Source organism: Populus alba, chromosome 19 (assembly GCF_005239225.2).
Source record: "Populus alba chromosome 19, ASM523922v2, whole genome shotgun sequence".
Taxonomy (NCBI): domain Eukaryota; kingdom Viridiplantae; phylum Streptophyta; class Magnoliopsida; order Malpighiales; family Salicaceae; genus Populus; species Populus alba.
Genome location: NC_133302.1, coordinates 7,684,051 through 7,704,190, shown reverse-complemented (window position 1 = coordinate 7,704,190; position 20,140 = coordinate 7,684,051). Strand labels below are relative to the sequence as shown.

The following is a 20,140-nucleotide window of genomic DNA, read 5'->3' as shown; positions in this document are numbered from 1 at the left end:
GTTTTGATAAAAAAAAAAAAAAAAAAAAAGATTAAACATGAAATTAGGTTCGAGCAGAATTTTAGATAAAAAAAAGTCCTTGAGTTAAACCACTAGGTATGTGAGATTTTGTAACTAACGATCCCAAACAAAACAAGAATTCCATACAAGCTGCTCAACATCTCTTCATCATTTGCTGTAATTTTTGGTGGAGCTGCCTCCTCTTTTGGCAAATGCATGATTATTTAACGGAATTATAGTGTAGTCTTCATTAGAGAGACTTATGACCTTCCACTATGTGGGGTAACATTACGACCTTTGAAGCTGACCAGAGAAGTCTAATTTATTGTGGTGGGTGAAGAAAATGGCCTCACCTCATTTCTTGTTGCGCATTGAGGTGCCTCTCTTAGGCCTTTTTCTTGCCTTCGTTTTCTTCTCAGAGCTGCTTCCATTATACAGGGACTCTTCATCGCTGACAGAGGTATATGGAGCTCCATATGGAGGAGGAGGTGAATGATGAGTATCAAGAAGAATGGTACCATTCCTCATGATCACCTGTTTTCTATGAAAGTTTCTATGGCAACCACAAGCTTCACAGATGAAAGCTTCTTTAGTACCTTGATCTCCATTTGGAGTGAACTCTCCACAACCATCAACAGCATGGCCACCAGTCAAGATGGCATGGTTCCGCCTACACTCTCTATACTCGGCGATTATTCTTGATTCTTCATTCAGAGGCTTGGATTTTGAATCACTATTAGCCATGGGAGAGGGGCTGGAAGGTATCTGTGCTCATATGTCTGACTTTTCTCTACATTTCTTGCAAGTGTCATAACTTATTATAGTTGTAGAATACACTTGCTTTTTCTGTCGACTGTATATGTGGTTGGTGCTATTTGCTGCATGGTTTAGAAAAGGCCAAGGTTTGGTGAGGGCCAAAGGAATCAAGATGCATCTGTCGAGATCACTGAGAGATAGCTTTTGCCGATTTCTTTGGTTTACATTGCAAGTTGTTAGAAAGTTTTGTCAGCTTATGGCACTACCTAGAATTGGTGCATTTATTTCCCTCCCATTGACTCTTTCTTTGAAAATGCAGGATTCTGTCATTGTAAATGAATTTATACTCAAGCAATCAAGGATTCTTAGGGGAAGAAAAACTAGCCAAAAAAGGAGCACTGGAAATGATGTAGAAAAACAGGCTTGAAAAATCATCTATCCTGTCCACACCAATAATGATGTCAGAGTGTTTTGGTTTCAGGGTTTGACAGCAGACCATTGTCATTTAGCGGGTGGACTATTTCATCAGGTGATGAGGCCTGTGTGCCCTGAAGAGAAGGCAGATTTACAGTCGTATTGTATAAACCTTACCTGGCTGCCCCTGCCATTATCATTGACAAGTGAAATTGTAACTCAACAGAAGGGAAATTGAGGGCTTGTGCTTCTAAAGTTTCCTTGTGTCTCCAGAAGAAATAGCAAATTAACAAGAGAAACGATAGAAAAATTGCAAAAAAGAAAAACAGATATCTATTATCCTTTGATATTATAGTGCAAATCCTCCTTCTCCAGCCTTGGCCAATAGGATTGTGCACAAAAATCCCCAACAAACAATAAGTACATCATTCATCATGTACAAATAAACAACCTTTTCTCTTACAGTACACAGAAGCAAAATGTCTACTAGCAACCAGGCACCATTAAAGAAAAAGACGTACAAGCACCATGACTTATTTCAAGTCATTTCCAACTTTCGTTTTGTGCTAAGAAGAGACGGGACAAAAAACTCTCGTTGTCATCTTATAAATATGATTGACTGTCCACAGAGCTGAGATGACAGACCTTGTGATTTCCATACCTTTTCTTGTTATTGCTCCCACCGCAAGTAATGGAAATTTCACACCCGAAGGCATTGCCAAAACATGAAAACAACCGCCCACCTTCTGACCTGCGCCTGTGCTTCTTGTTTCTGCTTCTCGATTGCATCTTCCGAAGATCATTATCGTAAACTGGAGGAAGTTCTGTTCTCCATCTCTCAAGCTTTGTTCTTAGGCCTTCGGCACTATCATTTTCTGTCCAATCCTCAAGAATAGAGCTCCCTGCACCATCTGTATCTTGTTGACCAGCATTTGCTGGTGTTTTAATCAATCCTTTAGCAATTGCTGCTGCCACAACAGACGCAGAAGGCCCCACATCAGAGCAAAGAGATCCATTGACCATGCTGCCATTGCCATTGCCATTGTCTTTAACACTAGGTTTAGCCACCGAAGAGTTAATCAACGAGCCACCAAGTGACCTGACACCACCCTCTTTCAGTCCAGATTCATCCGTGGTGGTGTGGTCAGTTCGGTCACTCTGTGTGCGTCGCAATTTTGCACCCTTTTCTTCAAGGTCTTTCCCGTTGGTTTTGGCATTAATGAGGTCATTGAAGCCAACTGCAGACGCACTAAGTTCTGTATATAAAGGCATGCTGCGCATTGTGCTGTCCAGCACCTGCACCCCCATGTTAAGGATCCCTTGAGGTCTTCCCGATGGGCGGCGAACCTGAAGTGCAACAAAGCGCATTTTGTTGTTGTTAGAAGGAAACAAGTTGCTTATCAGAACTCTTACAGACCCGATCTGAACATCCCGTAACCATGCCGCGGCATAAATTTCTATCATGATAGAAGAGTTCTCAGCATTTATGAACGTGTCATCAACGCGGAACACAAACTTCTCATTCCATTGAGGATTGATGTGGCCATTTTGGTCAACCTTGGTAGACAGTTTCCTTCCTGGATGCACCCAAGCTACTGCATAAGTACGCATAGATTTGGACACAGGAGCCAGGTCTTGGCCTGATATAACATTGATTTCTAAGAGCTGAAAAGGGTGCGCATTAGAAGTCATACTGATTGTTCCTATGGTCGTGGGGCTAGCGCTGGCTGGAGGGCGAGAATGGTAGCCTCTTCGCTAGTCTTGCCCCTCGCCAGCGTAGAAGGGACACAATGATCATAGATGAAATTGAAGAAACACTTGAAGGAGTTTTGTCGGGTTATAGTTCATGGGGTGCAGCGAAATGAAAGGGGGAAAATAGTCATATAAAGTCTATTTTTAGACCTTGATTGTGTTACAATTTGACAGAATTCTCTGCGAGTTTGTCTCCTTCTCCATTAAATTCAGATGACAAGCACCTGAGACTTGGAAGATTCGACCTACAATTTATCGGTCAATGATGAATATAGCTAAAAACAGTAAGGTAGAAGAACCTGAAGAACAAAATCGAGAAGACATCGAAACCCTCCACATTTAACGAAATGTTCAAACAATTAGGTCCCATATTTGACACCAAAGAAGACTATTTAGCAGAGCCTTTTCCTTGGTGCCAACATCGCTCTTCTCTGATGGAAATGACAGAGGAGCAAGACATGGCCTGGGAAGGATATAGAGATCAGTAGGAATGGAAGAAGTGCGGTGAGTCGGATCCTCAATGATTCTAGATCTGAGTTAAAAGCAACCATTTTGCTCTAGATACCGGAACCCTAGCTACTACCTGTGTCAAGCATCCCTCTCCTGCACCTGAAACTTCTTCCTCCATTGCTCCTTCCAAAGCCATTGCAAGGAGTCGAAGGATGCAACCAAAACGAGCTAATCTTTGTCACCTGCTAACCTTTAGATGTTAGGACACAAAACCCTAATAGCGATTAGGGAGGGTAGAGCGAAGACTGAAGAACATTGCCCCACACTTTTGCTCAACAAATTCTTTTCCTTTTGGTAGCTCACTAGACAGGCCGGCCAGGTAGAAACTATGTTAAAGGCGCACTGGTTCTTTGGAGAAGCAAGAAACATACAAGATCTGGGTTTAATAATCCTGTTTAATTTAAAAATATGATTTAGAAAAAAAATTGTAAATAATGTTTACAAAAAAGCAATAATTAACCCAAAATAAATATCATGCATGGAGGAGGAGAAAAAACAAAACCCATTAGAGACATATCGTGAGTACTGTTAATCATTAAAAAACGTTTATTGAGACGATTCAAATGTTATTTTGAAAGGGTTTATAATAATAATAAAAAAATCTCATTAGTTGTTAGAGTAATAATCTAAAAAATAAAATAAATAAAATATTATGTGATGAATATTTTATGTTTATATTTAATTAATTAATTTAACATAATTAAAAAAATAAAATATCTAAAAAATTAATAAATAATAATAAATAAAAAGATACCCCAAAATAAACCCAAGTCATTATTAAAATTAGTAAAAAAATCTTATAAAAAAAAAATTGAAGAAAAAACTTTAAAATGATGAAATTATATATAAAAAAAATAAAAATCATCTCAAAAATAAAAAAAATATAATATTGAAATTAAATATAAAAGATAACAAAAATAAAAAGAGGGATGAAATTAAAAAAAAAAAAAATTTTATAAATCATCTCAAATAAAATATCTCTGGACTTAGATTATAAAAATTTATCTTTTAACATCAAATAAATCATTTTATAATTTAAAAAAAATAAAAAAAATAATAAAACCTCTCAAACAAGATTTAGAAAAATTCTTTATTTTAAAAGGTAATTAAATAATTTTACTATGCCAAAAATTATATAAAAACCCCTTTACCCCTGTTCAATTCATATTTATAAATCAACTCCGTTTAGGAGTGAAGAGAAAAATAAATATTTTCTCACAGGCCCGGTTCATGCCTGCTGCCTAATTCATTTAATTTTTAAAAACTCTGAACTCTACCCAAAAATATGTTTAGGCTTATTATCCTGATATTTATATTTATATAAGTTAATTAATATGAAGCTTTTAATTGTGAACATATGGTACAAAATTAAAAAAAAGATGATGATAAATTACAAAATAAAGAATAAATCTAAGTGCAACATAATAGACCATCAAGTTATGAAATATACTAAAAATCAATCCACTTTGTGTCTCTGTTTAGAATTAATTCTAAGTTGAGTTTATAAGTTTGAAGTGTGGTTACAATTGTGATTATTTTTTTAAAAAAAATTTATATCAAAATACATTAAAATAATATTATTTGTATTTTTTTAAAAAATATTTTTAAGATTATATATCAAAATAATTTAAAATATATATAAAAATTTAATTTTTAATAAAAAAAATTAATTTTTTTAAAAATACGAATTACCCGGAATTTCTATTTTTAATAAAAAGGCTATTAGCAGTAACTGAATTGAAAAAAATTTAAATCAAAATTCTAATAGAATGAAATAATTTGAACTAAAAAGACTTAGGGGTTTTTGGAGAAAGTAATAATAGTTTTTTTTTAATTAAAAAAATATTATAATAATATATATTTTTATTTTAAAAAAAAATATTTTTTTATATTAACATATCTAAATAATTTACAAATAAAAAAATAATAGTTTTTTAGAAACACCTTTTATAACATATTCTTATTTCTTAAGAGCACTTTGAAAAGCTTTAAAAATTATAAGTAAATATGGACCTGATTGTGTCAGCATTTCCTTTGCCAGGTAAATCAAGCCGTCCACGTCCCCAGGTATGATCCCAACCGTTCATCCCCACTAATTATCTTCCCCAAGCTTCTGCATTCCTTGTCAGATAGAGAGAGAGAGTCTCTGTCGTTTTGGGCAGTAAAACTACCAAAACCCTTTCTTCATTCTTCCAGATTTGTTGCAAAGTGTACATGTCGTTTTGTTCAATAAAAAACCAGACAACAAGGAGAAGGAAGAACACAGCGGAAGGTCGATGTCGGCGGCGGCGAGACGTCGAGGTTCAGAAGCCTTTTTTATTCAGCGATGCCATATGAAAATAATGGGTATGATTCTTCTATCTCCAATCACTTCATCACTCTCGTCTACCAACCACTACAACTCCATTTCTTCTTTTACCAGTAGCAGTAATAGTAGAAGTAGATATAAACACAAAAATGATGATGCTTCTTCTTCTTTTAGAAACATTGATGATGCCCTTGCTTCTTTCAATCACATGCTTCATAGGAAACCCCTGCCTTGTATCATCCAATTCAACAAATTATTGTCTGCAATTGTCAGAATGAGACAGTACTACGATGCTGTGATTTCCCTTTCCAAACAAATGGAATTAGCTGGGCTCTCTCCTAATACTTGTACGCTTAATATCCTGATCAATTGCTTCTGCCTGATGCAACATGTTGATCTGGGGTTCTCTGTCTTGGCCAAAGTCATAAAACTTGGTCTTCAACCCACTATTATCACCTTTACCACCTTAATCAATGGGCTCTGTAAAGCGGGTGAATTTGCCCAAGCCCTGGAATTATTTGATGACATGGTAGCAAGAGGGTGTCAACCTGATGTCTACACTTATACTGCGATTATAAATGGCTTATGTAAGAATGGGGAAACTGCGGCGGCCGCTGGATTGATTAAGAAAATGGGAGAGGCGGGCTGCCAGCCGGACGTGGTGACATACAGTACACTCATTGACAGTCTTTGCAAAGATAGGCTGGTGAATGACGCCTTGGATATCTTCTCTTACATGAAGGCTAAAGGCATTTTCCCAACAGTTGTCAGTTACACCTCTTTAATCCAGGGCTTATGCAGTTTCAGCAGATGGAAGGAGGCTTCGGCAATGCTAAATGAAATGAAGAGTTTGAATATCATGCCAGATATTGTCATCTTCAGCCTATTGATTGATATATTCTGTAAAGAAGGCAATGTTTTAGAGGCTCAAGGTGTGTTAAAAACAATGACTGAAATGGGCGTGGAGCCTAACGTTATTACTTACAATTCATTGATGCATGGATATTCCTTGCAGATGGAAGTTGTTGAAGCTAGAAAGCTGTTTGATGTCATGATAACCAGGGGTTGTAAACCAGATGTTTTTAGTTATAGCATCTTAATTAATGGATATTGTATGGTCAAAAGGATAGATGAGGCCAAGCAGCTTTTTAATGAAATGATTCATCAAGGCTTAACTCCGAACACTGTTAGTTACACTACTCTTATTCATGCCTTTTGCCAATCAGGCAAGCTTAGGGAAGCACGAGAGCTTTTCAAGACTATGCACACTAATGGATACCTCCCAGATTTATGTACTTACTCAGTATTGCTCGAAGGCTTTTGCAAACAAGGGTATCTTGGTAAGGCATTCAGACTGTTTCGAGCAATGCAAGGTACATACTTGAAGCCTAATCTGGTGATGTATACCATCTTGATTGATTCCATGTGCAAATCTGGTAATCTTAACCATGCTAGGAAACTATTTTCAGAACTCTTTGTCCAAGGGTTGCAGCCTGATGTTCAGATATACACAACAATAATAAATGGGCTTTGTAAAGAAGGATTGTTGGATGAAGCATTGGAAGCTTTCCGAAAGATGGAGGGGGATGGCTGCCCTCCAAATGAATTTTCCTATAATGTTATTATCAGAGGATTTCTCCAGCACAAGGATGAATCAAGGGCAGTGCAACTTATTGGTGAAATGAGAGACAAAGGTTTTGTTGCAGATGAGGGAACCACAGCTTGGTAGAAGATCTGTTATCGAATGAAGACAATCTTGTTCTGAAGAAGTATCTAGGCTTACATGAAGTTCGTCAAGGTGAAAAGGTGATGTAAATTTTTATTTCTCCATGCTGCGAATTCATGTGGCAAATATCAAGTATTTTTTTGTTAGTGTGGAAGTTATTTTTAGTTCAATCTTGTCAACATCTTAACAATGACACCGGTTATTTGCCACTAAATCATTGGAATTGCTAAACTAATAGTTCATCTTGATGAATGGTTCTGGCCTTGCATTGAATCAGATTTCTATATTATGTTTTCAGTAGCCAGCAAAAAGTTGTTGTTATGCAATCGCCTACAAGATGTTTACCAAGCAAGTCTTGCTATGTGCTGGAGGCTCCCTCTGACATCTGGGATCTTGGATGCATAGTTTTTGCGATGCTTATAGGGAAGCCAGTTCGGGATTTCAATCCTGAAACCACCACAGAAGAACTTCTGAGAAAGATTGCTCATGAATTGATGAAAATTCCTCCTGATGTTTCCAAGGACGCGAGAGATGTCTAGTGAGGAAGCCTTTGTTCAGATTGTCTGCTGAGATGTTGTTATTAGATCATCCTCTTGTGTCAGGATTTGATAGCAGAGAATTGTCAGACTTTTCAGATGCGGAAGGGGCGGCAGACTCCACTGACAATGAATTCAGTGCCTCATCTTGTTCTGAAGAACGGAGTTTCACATAAGAAGAGGTCTTTTATTCCTTTTCTTGATCAGATGACGCTGAAGAGTTGATGCAAATTCTTGTCATCAAGATGGCAGTATTCAAAACAAAGACAAGCAGAAGGGGGTGATAGAATTTGACAAAGATCAAGCTAGTTCCAGTAAAGGGAAGCACTCTATGCAGGCCAAACTTCCGACCTTACACTTTGGCAATAAGGAAAAAATGGCATCCAATAAATGAAGACAATCTTGTATCTTCCAAGTGGCAGTAGAAGTTAACTATAACTGCCATTGCTTATATGATTCAAGTCTATATGACTCTAATACCAAGGCATACCTCCCTTCTAAGAGAATTTTGCCTTTGCAGGAAAATGGAATTGGAATTACGGGCTAGGTTCTTTCCTCAATGGCCTATTGTCAGATAATTAGCTTATGTGGCGCACACACAGCCATCAAGGCAGACAGACAAGTAGTAGCTTAAACTGTCAATAAGATTCTATTCGACTTTTTTATATCCCAATAGGTTGCTGCATTTTCTGTGACGCAGTCATAACACATGATAGGTAATCATTATGTAACAACTTTGGCTGTGATGTCTATCAGTAATAGCCTCAATTGATATTATACTTTGGGATAGGGTTTTCAAAGTATCTGGATATTCTTGAGTGTTCTATACCTTATAAGAGCTGCTTTTAACAAAGGTTTGAGGGTGTTGGGAGTTTATAAGGAGGAAGTCTTGTGGTACTGTGCTTTTTCATTGATTTGGAATCTTTGGCAGGAGGGAAACATTAGAATTTTTTTTTTTCTACTAGCTTAAAGTTGGTGCTGTCACTCTCAAGAGATTTTCTTCAGCAGGTTTGCAGTGAAATTGGAGAGTTTTGATGTCTTTCTTCTGTTGTTTTTGGATGGTTCTTCTCTGCTTTTGTTTTTTGGTGAAGTCTCTTTTCTCCTGTATTGTACTCCTTCCCCTGTTCTCTGATACTATAGGGTACTTTTCTATCAATATACATATTTGCTTCTGTCAAGTCTAAGATGGTCAGAAGCACAACGATGTTTTTGTGCTGGTGTATTTCATTTTATTGAGGCCTTTGAGATGCAATGTCCGATGAGAGATGTTGAGCTGTTTCTGATCGGCAATGTTCTGCTTTTCATCAGGGCCGGTAACCTCATAGCCTTATGGCTGGGGCGCCATTTTTGTATCTTCCTTTTCTTCCGCGTTTAAACACCCATCTTTGTTCTCTCACGGTACTGTATTTATGCCTTCCCCCTTAACTGGTGTGCTCTAAAAAACCTGTGTTTTACGTGTGGGACATCGATTAAGTCATAGATAAATAATCCTAGCTGCCTTCAATTGCGTGTGGGGGATGTAGCTCAAATGGTAGAGCGCTCGCTTTGCATGCGAGAGGTACAGGGTTCGATACCCTGCATCTCCAATTGTTTTTATTTTATTACTATTTTCCAACAATTTCTGCATATTCTTTCCTTATAGGTTCCAGAATTCCTCATTTCCCCCTCCTTGTAATAATTTTTGATGATCATGATGATTGATTATGACAAGAAGTTAGAATTTTCTTAGTAAGATCAATTGATAATTCTGATGATTGATTTCCTCCTAAATGCAACGCTATTTATGATATAATTGATGGTTAAATATTATTAAGAAGATTTATGATCATGTTTGATTGTTTTTTATTTGATCGATAATATTATGGATTTCGTGTCATGTATAATGTCAGATGACGGATGATGACTTCTACATTAAAAAGGGTTTTATCTTGTTGTTTCATCCCATTACAAAATTGTCTAATATTTGATTGTTTGTAGATTTTTTAATTTGATTATAAAAATAATTTAAATCATAATATGTATAACTTGTGTATTACACTAATACAATTATTTCTTTGTATGATAATCTATGTTAATTAATGTAATTAACCTTACCAATATTGTTATTAATGTATGTGAAAAAAAATGCCATTAGGTCAAACACCAATGGAAGAATTGACTCAAATCATAATATAATTAACACTCAACTCTAACAAACCTATTCATAATTGAAATTCTTTTGTTAATTTTTCTTTCACTCACAATATCAATGCATTTAACACCTAATTTGTACAAACCTGTTTGGAAATGTAGTTGTGGTTACTTTTCAAAGTACTTTTCATGCTGAAATATATAAAAATTATTTTTTAAATCAATGCATCAAAACAATCCAAAACATACAAAAAAATTAAATTTTTCACTGAAAAAAATTAATTTTTTTGAAAACACGGTTTGCACCGTGTTCCCAAACGTTCTCCTCAATTTATAATTTGAATTACTTTGTTATTTTTATAAAATCCATTTAAAATTGTATCAAAGAAATCAATTGTGCTTTTATTTGAATAAAAAAAATAAACAGCAAATATATTATACAAATCTTCATTCAATTTTTTTTTGCAAGAGTTGTTATGAATTTCTCTTTCTTATCACTTTTTACATTAAATACTATAAGAGTCTATATTTTAAGATGTAGAAACCTTGAATTAATTACCAACGAAAAATAAAGATTAAGTGGCACTAAAAAAGACAAACATGTAAATTAATTACCAACTAAAAATAAGAGCTTTCTAATTTCCCATAATTATTTTTGTATTTCATAAATTTTTTTAATTTCAAATATATATTATTTTTGTATTTATGTTTCCGATGAAATTTTATTAATTCCCGATGAAATTATTATTTTTAACTAATCTTTTTAAATAAATTAATAAGGAAAAAAATTCTAACTGAAATTCCCCTAGAAAATTATGTTGGAAAAATTAACCAAATACGAAAAAATTCGTGTTAGAAATTAACTTTCTACAAAACTCAAATATTCCATCATATAAATTTTTCAATAATCAATAATGTTATTTATAATTGTTTGGAAGATTTAGTTTCACTATGCAAAAAATGAATCTAATATACCCTAACAGTTATAAAATAAAATAAAAAATGTAGAAAAAGAAAAACCTCGTGTTTTCATACTTCAATTATAAAATAAAATATTTTTTCATGTTTAAAAGTTTAGTTTTTTTTCAAAGTGTTTTTCACTTGAAATATATTAAAATAATATTTTTTAAAAATTATTTTTAATATTAACGAATCAAAATGATTTAAAAACACAAAAAAAAAATTTAAATAAAAAAAAAAAAAAATAATATTTTTTTTTGATTTTTTTTAAAAATAGCGTTTTTGAAACGCAAAAACGAATAGGGAGTATTTTTATTTAAAAATATATTAAAATATTTTTAAAAAATTTTAATATCAATATATCAAAACTATTAAAAAAATACTAGAAATTATTAATTTAATAATTTTTTAAAATTAAATATATTTTTAAATAACAAATAAACACAGTATGAAAAATCAAAATGTAAATGTTGAACAAGGTCTGCCATGGTCAAAGCTCCACAACCACACATACACACAATCATGATGTCGTCGTTGTCTTTGACTGATTTTGTGACAAAGCAGTACGGTTGGTAAATATGAAGAAATCATCATCTCTGTCTTGTAATAATTGACTACGTTGTTTGTGACCTTCATAAATGCCGGGCTACTAAATTAGTAAATTGTCGTCCACGTAATATAAATAATAAAATAATATTATTTGAAAGTTTCCGAAACCTTGTTAAAGGGATCTAAAATTATCGGGAATTTATTTTTGAAAATTTAATTTTTTTATTTGTTAATAATTTTTTAAAAGTTTGGTTGTTGAAAATTATAAACTGTTCAATTATTTAATTTTCAATAATGATCTCAAATCACTAATTAAGAATTTTTGAAATTTATATTTAAAAGATATGGATTGCGTAAAATAAATTGATCTTTTTTTATTATGTAATTGACATAATTTTTATATTTAATAGAATAAATGTATTGTCTAATAACATGTTTTTGATCATTTAAATAAAAAAAAATTATTAAGTGATAAATCAACTCAAAATTAATTTGGTTGACTTGTGACAAGTTAAAACAGGTTTTTAATTTTTTTTGTTTTGATTTTTTTATATAAAAAAACTAATTAATTTTAGTTAACCTATTTTACTCATATCTTGGTCTTGCACCAAGTCACTGCCTTCATCAAGTTCAGTGAATGTAGTTTCAAGTAAATAGAAGGCATTTTTGAGTTAGAGGCTATAAATCATAGGTTTTAGATCTGGTTCTGTCCAAGATTTGAGTTTCATGTTTTGATTGAGTTACTCAGATTAGTTTTTTTTTTTTAAATCAAAACGACATCATTTTAGTAAAAAAAAAAAACAAAACAAAACAAAAGTCAACGGGTTACAACCAAGTTTTTGACCGGGTCTTACGGGTTAATTGGGTGACATCGGTTTTTTCTTTCCTTGTTTTTTCTTCAATCCGGTCCGGTTCCAACCTTGGGGTGGCCGGGCTTCCCGGGTCACACCGGGTTTTTTTCTTCCCCTGTTTTTTTTCTTCAACCTGGCTTGGTTCCTAGCCCTGAGTCGGCAGGGTTTCAAAACTATGCTATAAAGTAAAATAAAATAGAAAAAAGCACAATCATTTGAGATTTGTATTGGGTTTTTTAGAACTTGTTTTTGATGAATCAATAAATCTACTTGTAGATTAAAAAATTAGGCTGCATGAATATGTTTTTCAAATAAAAGAATTTCTCATGTAATGTCTAAATCAAACTTGGATTTTAATTCAAGTGCGACTGAGGGAGCAATAAATAAATAAATAAATTAAGGGGGTAAGGGGTCAAATTAAAAGAATTATTCTAAAAGGATTAAAAATTCAATTATTTTACTACTAAAATTATAAACATTGATAAGAAAAGGACTGCAAAAAAATATTTCCTTGCAGGGGTAGGGGCAGCTTCTGCCGCTGGATTGAGGTGATAACAAAGTAATTTTCTCAATGAATTAACAACAATCCAAATTTTGTAATAAATTTCAAGTGACAAAAATCGTCTAAATTTAAAACCAACAAACCAAGCAAGGAAAGTTTGTGAATTTGCAACCTAAATTATAATTAGAAAAGAATTTTTGTGAGTACCTATAAGACTTTGCTAGCCACAATTTTCTTCCGATTAATTATCTTTTTGTCATGGAAGGTAAACAATGTATTTTCTTTTCCGTTTCAAGATAGAAATGCTATAATTTAATTTGGATCAAATTCTAGTTAAATTAATTAAGACATTAGCTTAGTTAAATTTAGTTGATTTTGCCAAGTTTTTAATAATTGAAGTTAAGATTGTTTGTTTTTGTTTTTTTAAATTTGAATGTGTTTGGCTTGAAAAAAATCAAATTAATATTTTTTTATAATATTGTTAATGGTTTTAATATATTGCTAACAAAAATAAAAAAAAATCTAAAAAATATATTTAAAAAAAAAATATTTTTAAAAAATATTCTTCATCATAATAATAAACAGACAAACTTACATAAAAAGCTTAAAAAATTTAACACTTAATCTGTTTTAGTATTGTAATAGTTTTTTTTTTAAAAAATATATTAAAATAATATATATTTTTTAATTTTTAATATCATCAAATCAATATAAAAATAATAATTTAAAATTTAAAATATAATAATAATTGTTTTAAAATATTTTAAAAATACCAAGACAGACAGCTATTGGCAAACAGTTCTGTACAGGAAGAAACAAACAATTAAGCTAGGCCCCACCATGTTTTTTTTAGCAGCCGTCAAATTCCCACACACCACCACACAGTTTCCCTCTCTGCGTCCTCCAAACATGACCCTCCAAACTAACCCGAAAATCCATCAAACCATCTCAAATCAAAATCAACGGTTGAAACGTAATGAGACAAAACCTGAAGACATACATTTGTATTACCTAACACACACTAGAAAACAAAATTACACTCTCATGATTGAAAGACAACAAGAGAGAGTTTTGTTTTGTGAGTTTCCTGAAATTTAGAAGACAAAAGTTTGCGTCCTTTTTCAATATTCTTCTTCTTCCAGAATATTGAGTTCTTATCCAATAGTAGAGAAAGCTTCAATCTTTGCTTTCATTCAGCTTTTGGTGAGTTTTTATGAGCCTATTTAGAGCTTTTTTTGGGTTTGAAGTTCTATACTTTATGTGAATCATCATGAAATCTTGATGATATTGTTTGTTTTAGCTAATAAAGATTGATGCCCAGATTTTTTGTTTTTTTTTTCTTTTAGTCAATTTCATTGTGTTTTTCATGAGGTTTTGGCTGAGTGAGTTGGATTGCTAGCTCATTTATTGCCCTTTTGTGTTGTGGGTTTACTTTGATTTTTTTTGGTCATGGTGTTTTAATGTGATTTGATTCATCTTGAGTCGAATTCAGTGATGGGAGTTGTTTTGGGGTGGTTGGTATTGTTTTTTTCTTTTTTGTGTGTGGAAATTGTGGTTTTGATGTGTTGAGCTTGACGATCATCTCTACCAGCGATGGAGTTTTTGATGGTTTATGCTACTGACTACTGCAGATTTTAGTTTCTAGGGTGTCTGTATGGATGTTATTTGGTTTTGGGCTAACTGTAACTGATTGAGTTGGATTGTGTAGTGTGATTGATTTATAGGATCGTGTCTTTGTTTTTGTTGCTTTTTTTCCCCCAGTTTTCACAGATAATTCTTTCTCAAGTGTTTATGTGACTATTATCATCTGAACAATTTTGCTTTCTTAATTCCTTATGATATTTCATGTTTCCAACACATGTTGACTTAAATTGATGAGATATTGAGACCGACTGTTTCAATTCCAATCTTATCTCACTGAACTAACTTGCTTTTCGATGTCCTTTAGTAATGTATTTAGCTGCATACACTTTACAGCTCCTGTGAAGTAGGCTGTATAATTTCTGAAATGCCGTAGGCTAACAGCTTTGGTGACCAGAATGAATGTCACCATTTTAGATTTGGTCTTTTTCTTCTCACAGGTGCCAGAATCAAATTTCATTCCTGGTGTGTCTTCTATTTGTTCCATGATGGGAAACATTTAAATTTGTGTCTGCTGTTTGTGTTGCCGGCGCTGGTTTCATTCTCTGCGTTTGTCGCTCGGTGATAAGGTGTGAGCCAAGTTTCATTCGCTGCCTTAGTTACTCATGTTTAGGTGTAAATCAGCTGGGAAACTTCAGTGTTTCTGAGTTGATGTCGTCATCTTCTCTAGTTCTTCCTAGTACTGTTGAAGAAAAGTATGCCAAATTGATTGGTTCTTTTCAGGTTTCTTCAGTAAGGGAAATGATTAGAAATCCAGCATCTCAGCAGGCATCACCATTGAGTTCTGGTAATGGGAGTGTTGGGCACTTGGTTTCATCATCGTCTAGATTTACAAATGATATGAGTGTTTCAGCAGTTTCACCACAAGGAAAGCAGTCTCGTAATTCTCCATTCATTTCTCAGTCACTAAGGGATGGAGGAAATTTTCCACCAACCCATTATTCTCTTTCAGAAGGGCAATCCACAGCATTCGTTAACCACTCTGATGACAACAAGGATCTCTCCTGGCCTACAGATCCACTTCAGGAATTCATTAATTTCGTTGAAAATGTCCCTGTCCAAAATGGTCAGGTGGAAAGCACTGCTGGTGTCATTGCATCGGAGGATCATGCTAAGAGAATAGACTGGCAAGAGTGGGCAGATCAGTTGATCTCTGTTGATGATGAACTGGAACCAAATTGGAGTGAAATTCTGAATGATGTCAACATGAAAGATTCCAAACAGAAGGTTTATTCCTCTTATTGTTATGGTTTTTGTTACTATACAGTAATTAGCAGCATACACAGCATAAAGATGCCTCCTTGGTGTCCAACATTTTTTTAAAATTTCTCCATCTGATGTTTATTCTTGTTTTTTTCACATTCTCTTGTTACTTTTATTTTCTTAAAACTGTATATAATATACAAGATGTCGTCTCCTAATAACTCAGTCCAACAATCCCTAATTCATCAGCATCAAACTGCTCATAGTGGAGAAGTATGTGCTGTTACTAATCCACTGGTGGCTGCACCACCAACAAAATCTCGAATGCGCTGGACACCAGAACTTCATGAGGCTTTTGTGGAAGCTGTCAATCAGCTTGGGGGTAGTGAAAGTGCGTAGTCTTCCTTGTTATATTGTAGCTTATGTCAGAAAAAACTAGAGTGCATCTTGTCATGCTCACTTTGATTTTTGAATTACAGGGGCTACTCCCAAGGGTGTCTTAAAGCAGATGAATGTTGAAGGCTTGACTATCTATCACGTCAAAAGCCACCTCCAGGTATGTAAATCCCCTGCCTTGTACTGTTTCCTCAAAAAATCTAGTTTTATATTTTACTTATTTAGCTTGTATCATCTTTGAATTCAGAAGTACAGAACAGCCAGATATAAACCAGAGTCATCTGAAGGTAACCCCTAACTGCCTTTTCTTTTCTCACATTATGCACAAGTTTTGCTAACCTCTCGCACATGCTTTATCCAAAAGCCTTTTGTAGTTGTATGTATCTTTGTCACCCTATATTTCTTATTGTTGGATTAAGGCTAAAAAAACATGATTGTGCCATTGTCAGGAACTTCAGACAAAAAGTTGAGTCCCGTTGAAGAAATGAGATCTCTAGACTTGAAGACGTAAGTTATCCTCTATCATGGTTTCAATGTGACATCAACCTTTCTGGTATCAAATCCTTTGTAGTTATCGAAGTTATCCAATATATATCGCTTAGTTTGGTTATAGAAGTTCATCTATTTCAAGTTCTGACTTTAGTTTCTAATATTTCTCCTTGAACGGTGGCTGGCGGAATCTCCAAGTGGTTTTACAAATATACAATGTACAACAACTAGATTTCCTCTGAGATGAAAGCTGAATTAATAGTGCGGTTATGACTAATGTACAGACAATGATTAGAAATTTTTTTTTGGTGTGTGTTTAAGTTCCCTGTATTAAAAAATTATTACATAACAAAGCAAAACAGACCAAACAGATGGTCCAAATGCCCTTGTTCTATCGTCACTTATTTTTCTCGTAGGAGGGGACAGTATAGATAGGCAGAGGTGAGGAAGGAGTTGGGTGGAAAGGGAATGTGCTTTTTTATGTCTGGCTGACATTTGAGAAAATGACTTTCTCAGTTCTGGTTTCAAGGAGATTTCCTAAAAACTATGGTGTTTGTGCAGCTACAAAGGTTTAGATTAGAAAGTAATAAAAACCACCTTTGGACTCCTTTTTCTTTAGCCTGTCAACTTTTGAGTCGATTGGTTTTTGTGAATCCTTGAAGGAAAGTAATGTTCTTCTCCTTTAGGTGCTTTAGTATCTCACCAGATAAAATATGAATACATCATTTTTCCTTCACTCATAAACCAGAGTGCTTTTTATAACAATGGACTATCAAGCTGAATTTAGGCTGGCCTATTGTTCTAAAACAGGAGTATGGAGATCTCAGAAGCTTTGCGATTGCAAATGGAAGTCCAGAAGCAACTCCACGAACAACTTGAGGTATGCTATTGGTATTTGAGCTTCTATGTCCGTGTTTTACAATTTAAATGCCAATTTCTTTTACCTTTTATGGAACAGTCTAGGTGTAATGCTAACCATTAGTTAAGTTGGTAACCATTAATATTAGTTTCATGGAGTGGAAATTGCACAAATGCGTGCATGGTTTTTGTAACTGCTGTTGCGTGGCATGTTCTGATAATGATGTTTTATCCCCAATAGATCCAGAGAAATTTACAATTGAGGATTGAGGAACAGGGGAGGTATCTTCAAGAGATGTTTGAGAAACAAAAAAAGATGGAGGGTGACAGGTCAAAGGCTCCTCCCCCCTCCCAAAACGACCCTTCCCTTCAAGAATCAAAGTTAGAGCAGTCACCTGCAAATGACAAATTAGAAGCCTCAGATCTGGACTGTGTCAAAACAAGGTTTGACACATGTAATGCGAGTGCTTTACTAGAAGAAAGCTCCCAGAGCATAAGCAGAAAGCAAAAGGCACCAGAGGACCGAAACTGTCAGGTTGTAGACAAAAACGAAGAGAAGACCAGTTTAGCACCAGTGAAACGACCAAGAACAGATGAAACAACAGCATTGTCAGCCGATCCTGCATCCAATTGAACATGTTTACCGCTCCTGGAGATGATGCAGTAAGCCTTAATAGAAGTTACATGTCCCATGAGATGATGCAGAGTCACTGAAGACCAGGAAAGTTTGGAGCTCAAGTTATGTTTTCTTTGGGGTAAACATTTATGGTCATGGCATATGTTAACACTGTCCGTCTAGCAAAGAATCAAAGTCTCCACAGCGAATTTCCTAACTAGTGACATTTTTCAGTTTAGGGGATAACAGTATATGCTAGTGTTGTGGACCTTTTACTTCTGTTCTCATGCAATCTTAGTTATTGAAAGCATTTGTAGCGTACAATGAAACAGCAATTCAAGTAAACTGGTGTTGTATCAATTCAGTTTACGGGATTACGGTAAATGCAATTGTTTCAACATGCCAATCACCACTCCACACCATAGGTAATTTTAAACATCATCACAGAAGTCTACAGGTATGTAACTCTTGTGGCCATTTCCCCTTATGAATTGCTTCTAACAGTTGGGACCTCTTAACTTATTCTTATTTCTTCAATCTTTAACTGAAGATCTTCACCAGCTTCTTCAACTAGTTCAGCAATTACAGGCTGTTCTACGTTTGCATAATGCTCCTGTTCATAATCACTTGGATAAAAATTCCCACAATTCACCAGATTTTCAAATCCCTCGTTAAGCCTAGTGCTAAATGGATCCTCGTGCATTCAAGTATATCTCTAGTGAAGTGTCTCCCTGATAGATCAAACTTTGTATAATGTTCATTTAGAAAAAGGATATTAGGATATTAGATGACGTTTGATTACTATTTCGAGATATTTGTTACACAGCATGCTGTTGGCAAATAGTTCTAAATCTCTTTCCTTCTCACAAACTACACGCCCGAGAGTCATCCTCAACATATGAATGGACATGGAAGGGCGAATGGAAATGGTGTTCATGCTCAACATTAGGTGGTAGTGGAATTCATTGTGGATGAAAATAACAAAAGTTTCACTCCAAGCAGACGTAGGAGTCTTTCCAAACACCTTTGCAGATCTTGCATAGAGATTCGATGGAGAGGACCGATACTTGGCACTAATCAATAGAGATCAATCCAGTGACACTTGATGTTTTACTAGTAGAGAATTTCTTATGGCAGTTCTGTACAGGATTTGTGAAGGAAGAATCTGCAGTCCATGCAACCGTAGGCAGGACCTGAGAGCTACAGCTTGCATCCACTACAATTCTTCTTGTTGATGTTTGGCTACTTTCATCAGTTGAAAGAGCAGTTTGGCATCCAGGTTGAATCGACTTTCTCTACCATCGTAGACAGAAAAGCCCGAGGAAATAACTCTACACCGATCACAAATGACATGGTAGCTCGATCAGGAACTAGAAGGTGGATTTGTAAGTAGGGTAAGAGGGTGATCCGGCAAGGGAAGAGGATGATGCCTTATTGCATGAGCAATTCATTGATTCTGTATGAAGACCTTGATGTCTCTGAAACGAGATAATGGGTCAGATTTTCTGGTGGTTCCTCCAGCTGGAGGGATTTTTTTTGTTGTCAGAACAATTATATGTTGGTTCATATCTTCCCTTTGTTTAATATCCAAGAATGGCTTAAAAACCTTCTATAAATCAGGGAAAGGCTTCTTATCTAGTTTCCTTAAAAAATTGACAAATAAGATCTTTTTTAGTTAGATTCCTGAGACTGTATCTAGCATATTCATTATGAAATTGAGATTATAAATAATGAATTACATATGCATATCTCTACTAAAATGAGTCTTAAGAATCAATAAAAAATTATCTAAAAACTCTTTACTCAGGCAATCCTTAATGAATTGTAGTTTATTTTCTTGATTTATAGATATCATTCTTACAAAAAGATATTGTGCTTTTCAAGTTCATTTAGCACATCCGTGACAAACATTCAGTCATTTTACATGATATTTTTTTGCAAAA

The 20,140-nt window shown here is 34.4% G+C and overlaps 3 protein-coding genes and 1 non-coding gene across 10 annotated transcripts; 3 read left to right on the top strand and 1 right to left on the bottom strand.

Annotated features, from left to right (window-relative positions):
• Window positions 1-1,517: 1,517 nt before the first annotated feature.
• LOC118056966 (uncharacterized) lies at window positions 1,518-3,813 on the bottom strand. The gene has a single exon (XM_035069420.2). The coding sequence runs from the start codon at window positions 2,860-2,862 to the stop codon at window positions 1,774-1,776; it is 1,089 nt and encodes a 362-aa protein (XP_034925311.1). The 5' UTR covers window positions 2,863-3,813; the 3' UTR covers window positions 1,518-1,773.
• Window positions 3,814-5,551: 1,738 nt separating this feature from the next.
• On the top strand, window positions 5,552-9,180 carry LOC118056946 (uncharacterized). 3 transcript variants are annotated; one of them, XM_035069392.2, is made up of 3 exons: window positions 5,552-7,113; window positions 7,210-7,546; window positions 7,765-9,180. In XM_035069392.2, the coding sequence occupies exons 1-2, from the start codon at window positions 5,709-5,711 to the stop codon at window positions 7,467-7,469; spliced, it is 1,665 nt and encodes a 554-aa protein (XP_034925283.1). In that variant the 5' UTR covers window positions 5,552-5,708; the 3' UTR covers window positions 7,470-7,546; window positions 7,765-9,180. The 3 variants fall into 3 exon arrangements, with proteins under 3 accessions (XP_034925283.1, XP_034925282.1, XP_034925284.1); XM_035069393.2 differs by having other exon boundaries at window positions 5,553-5,778; window positions 5,915-7,546; XM_035069391.2 differs by having other exon boundaries at window positions 5,552-7,546.
• A 335-nt stretch (window positions 9,181-9,515) lies between these two features.
• TRNAA-UGC (transfer RNA alanine (anticodon UGC)) lies at window positions 9,516-9,588 on the top strand. The gene has a single exon. It is a non-coding gene; the product is annotated as a tRNA-Ala (tRNA).
• Window positions 9,589-14,043: 4,455 nt separating this feature from the next.
• Window positions 14,044-18,603, top strand: LOC118056943 (protein PHR1-LIKE 1). Of its 5 annotated transcripts, none has more exons than XM_035069384.2 (9): window positions 14,044-14,197; window positions 15,076-15,204; window positions 15,359-15,862; window positions 16,043-16,229; window positions 16,318-16,394; window positions 16,482-16,521; window positions 16,693-16,741; window positions 17,534-17,603; window positions 17,823-18,603. In XM_035069384.2, exons 3-9 carry the CDS (start codon window positions 15,377-15,379, stop codon window positions 18,213-18,215), a joined length of 1,302 nt encoding a protein of 433 aa, XP_034925275.1. In that variant the 5' UTR covers window positions 14,044-14,197; window positions 15,076-15,204; window positions 15,359-15,376; the 3' UTR covers window positions 18,216-18,603. The 5 variants fall into 5 exon arrangements, with proteins under 5 accessions (XP_034925275.1, XP_034925276.1, XP_034925272.1 ...); XM_035069385.2 differs by having other exon boundaries at window positions 14,045-14,197; window positions 16,088-16,229; window positions 16,684-16,741; XM_035069381.2 differs by having other exon boundaries at window positions 14,045-14,197; window positions 16,684-16,741.
• The last annotated feature ends 1,537 nt before the right edge of the window (window positions 18,604-20,140 follow it).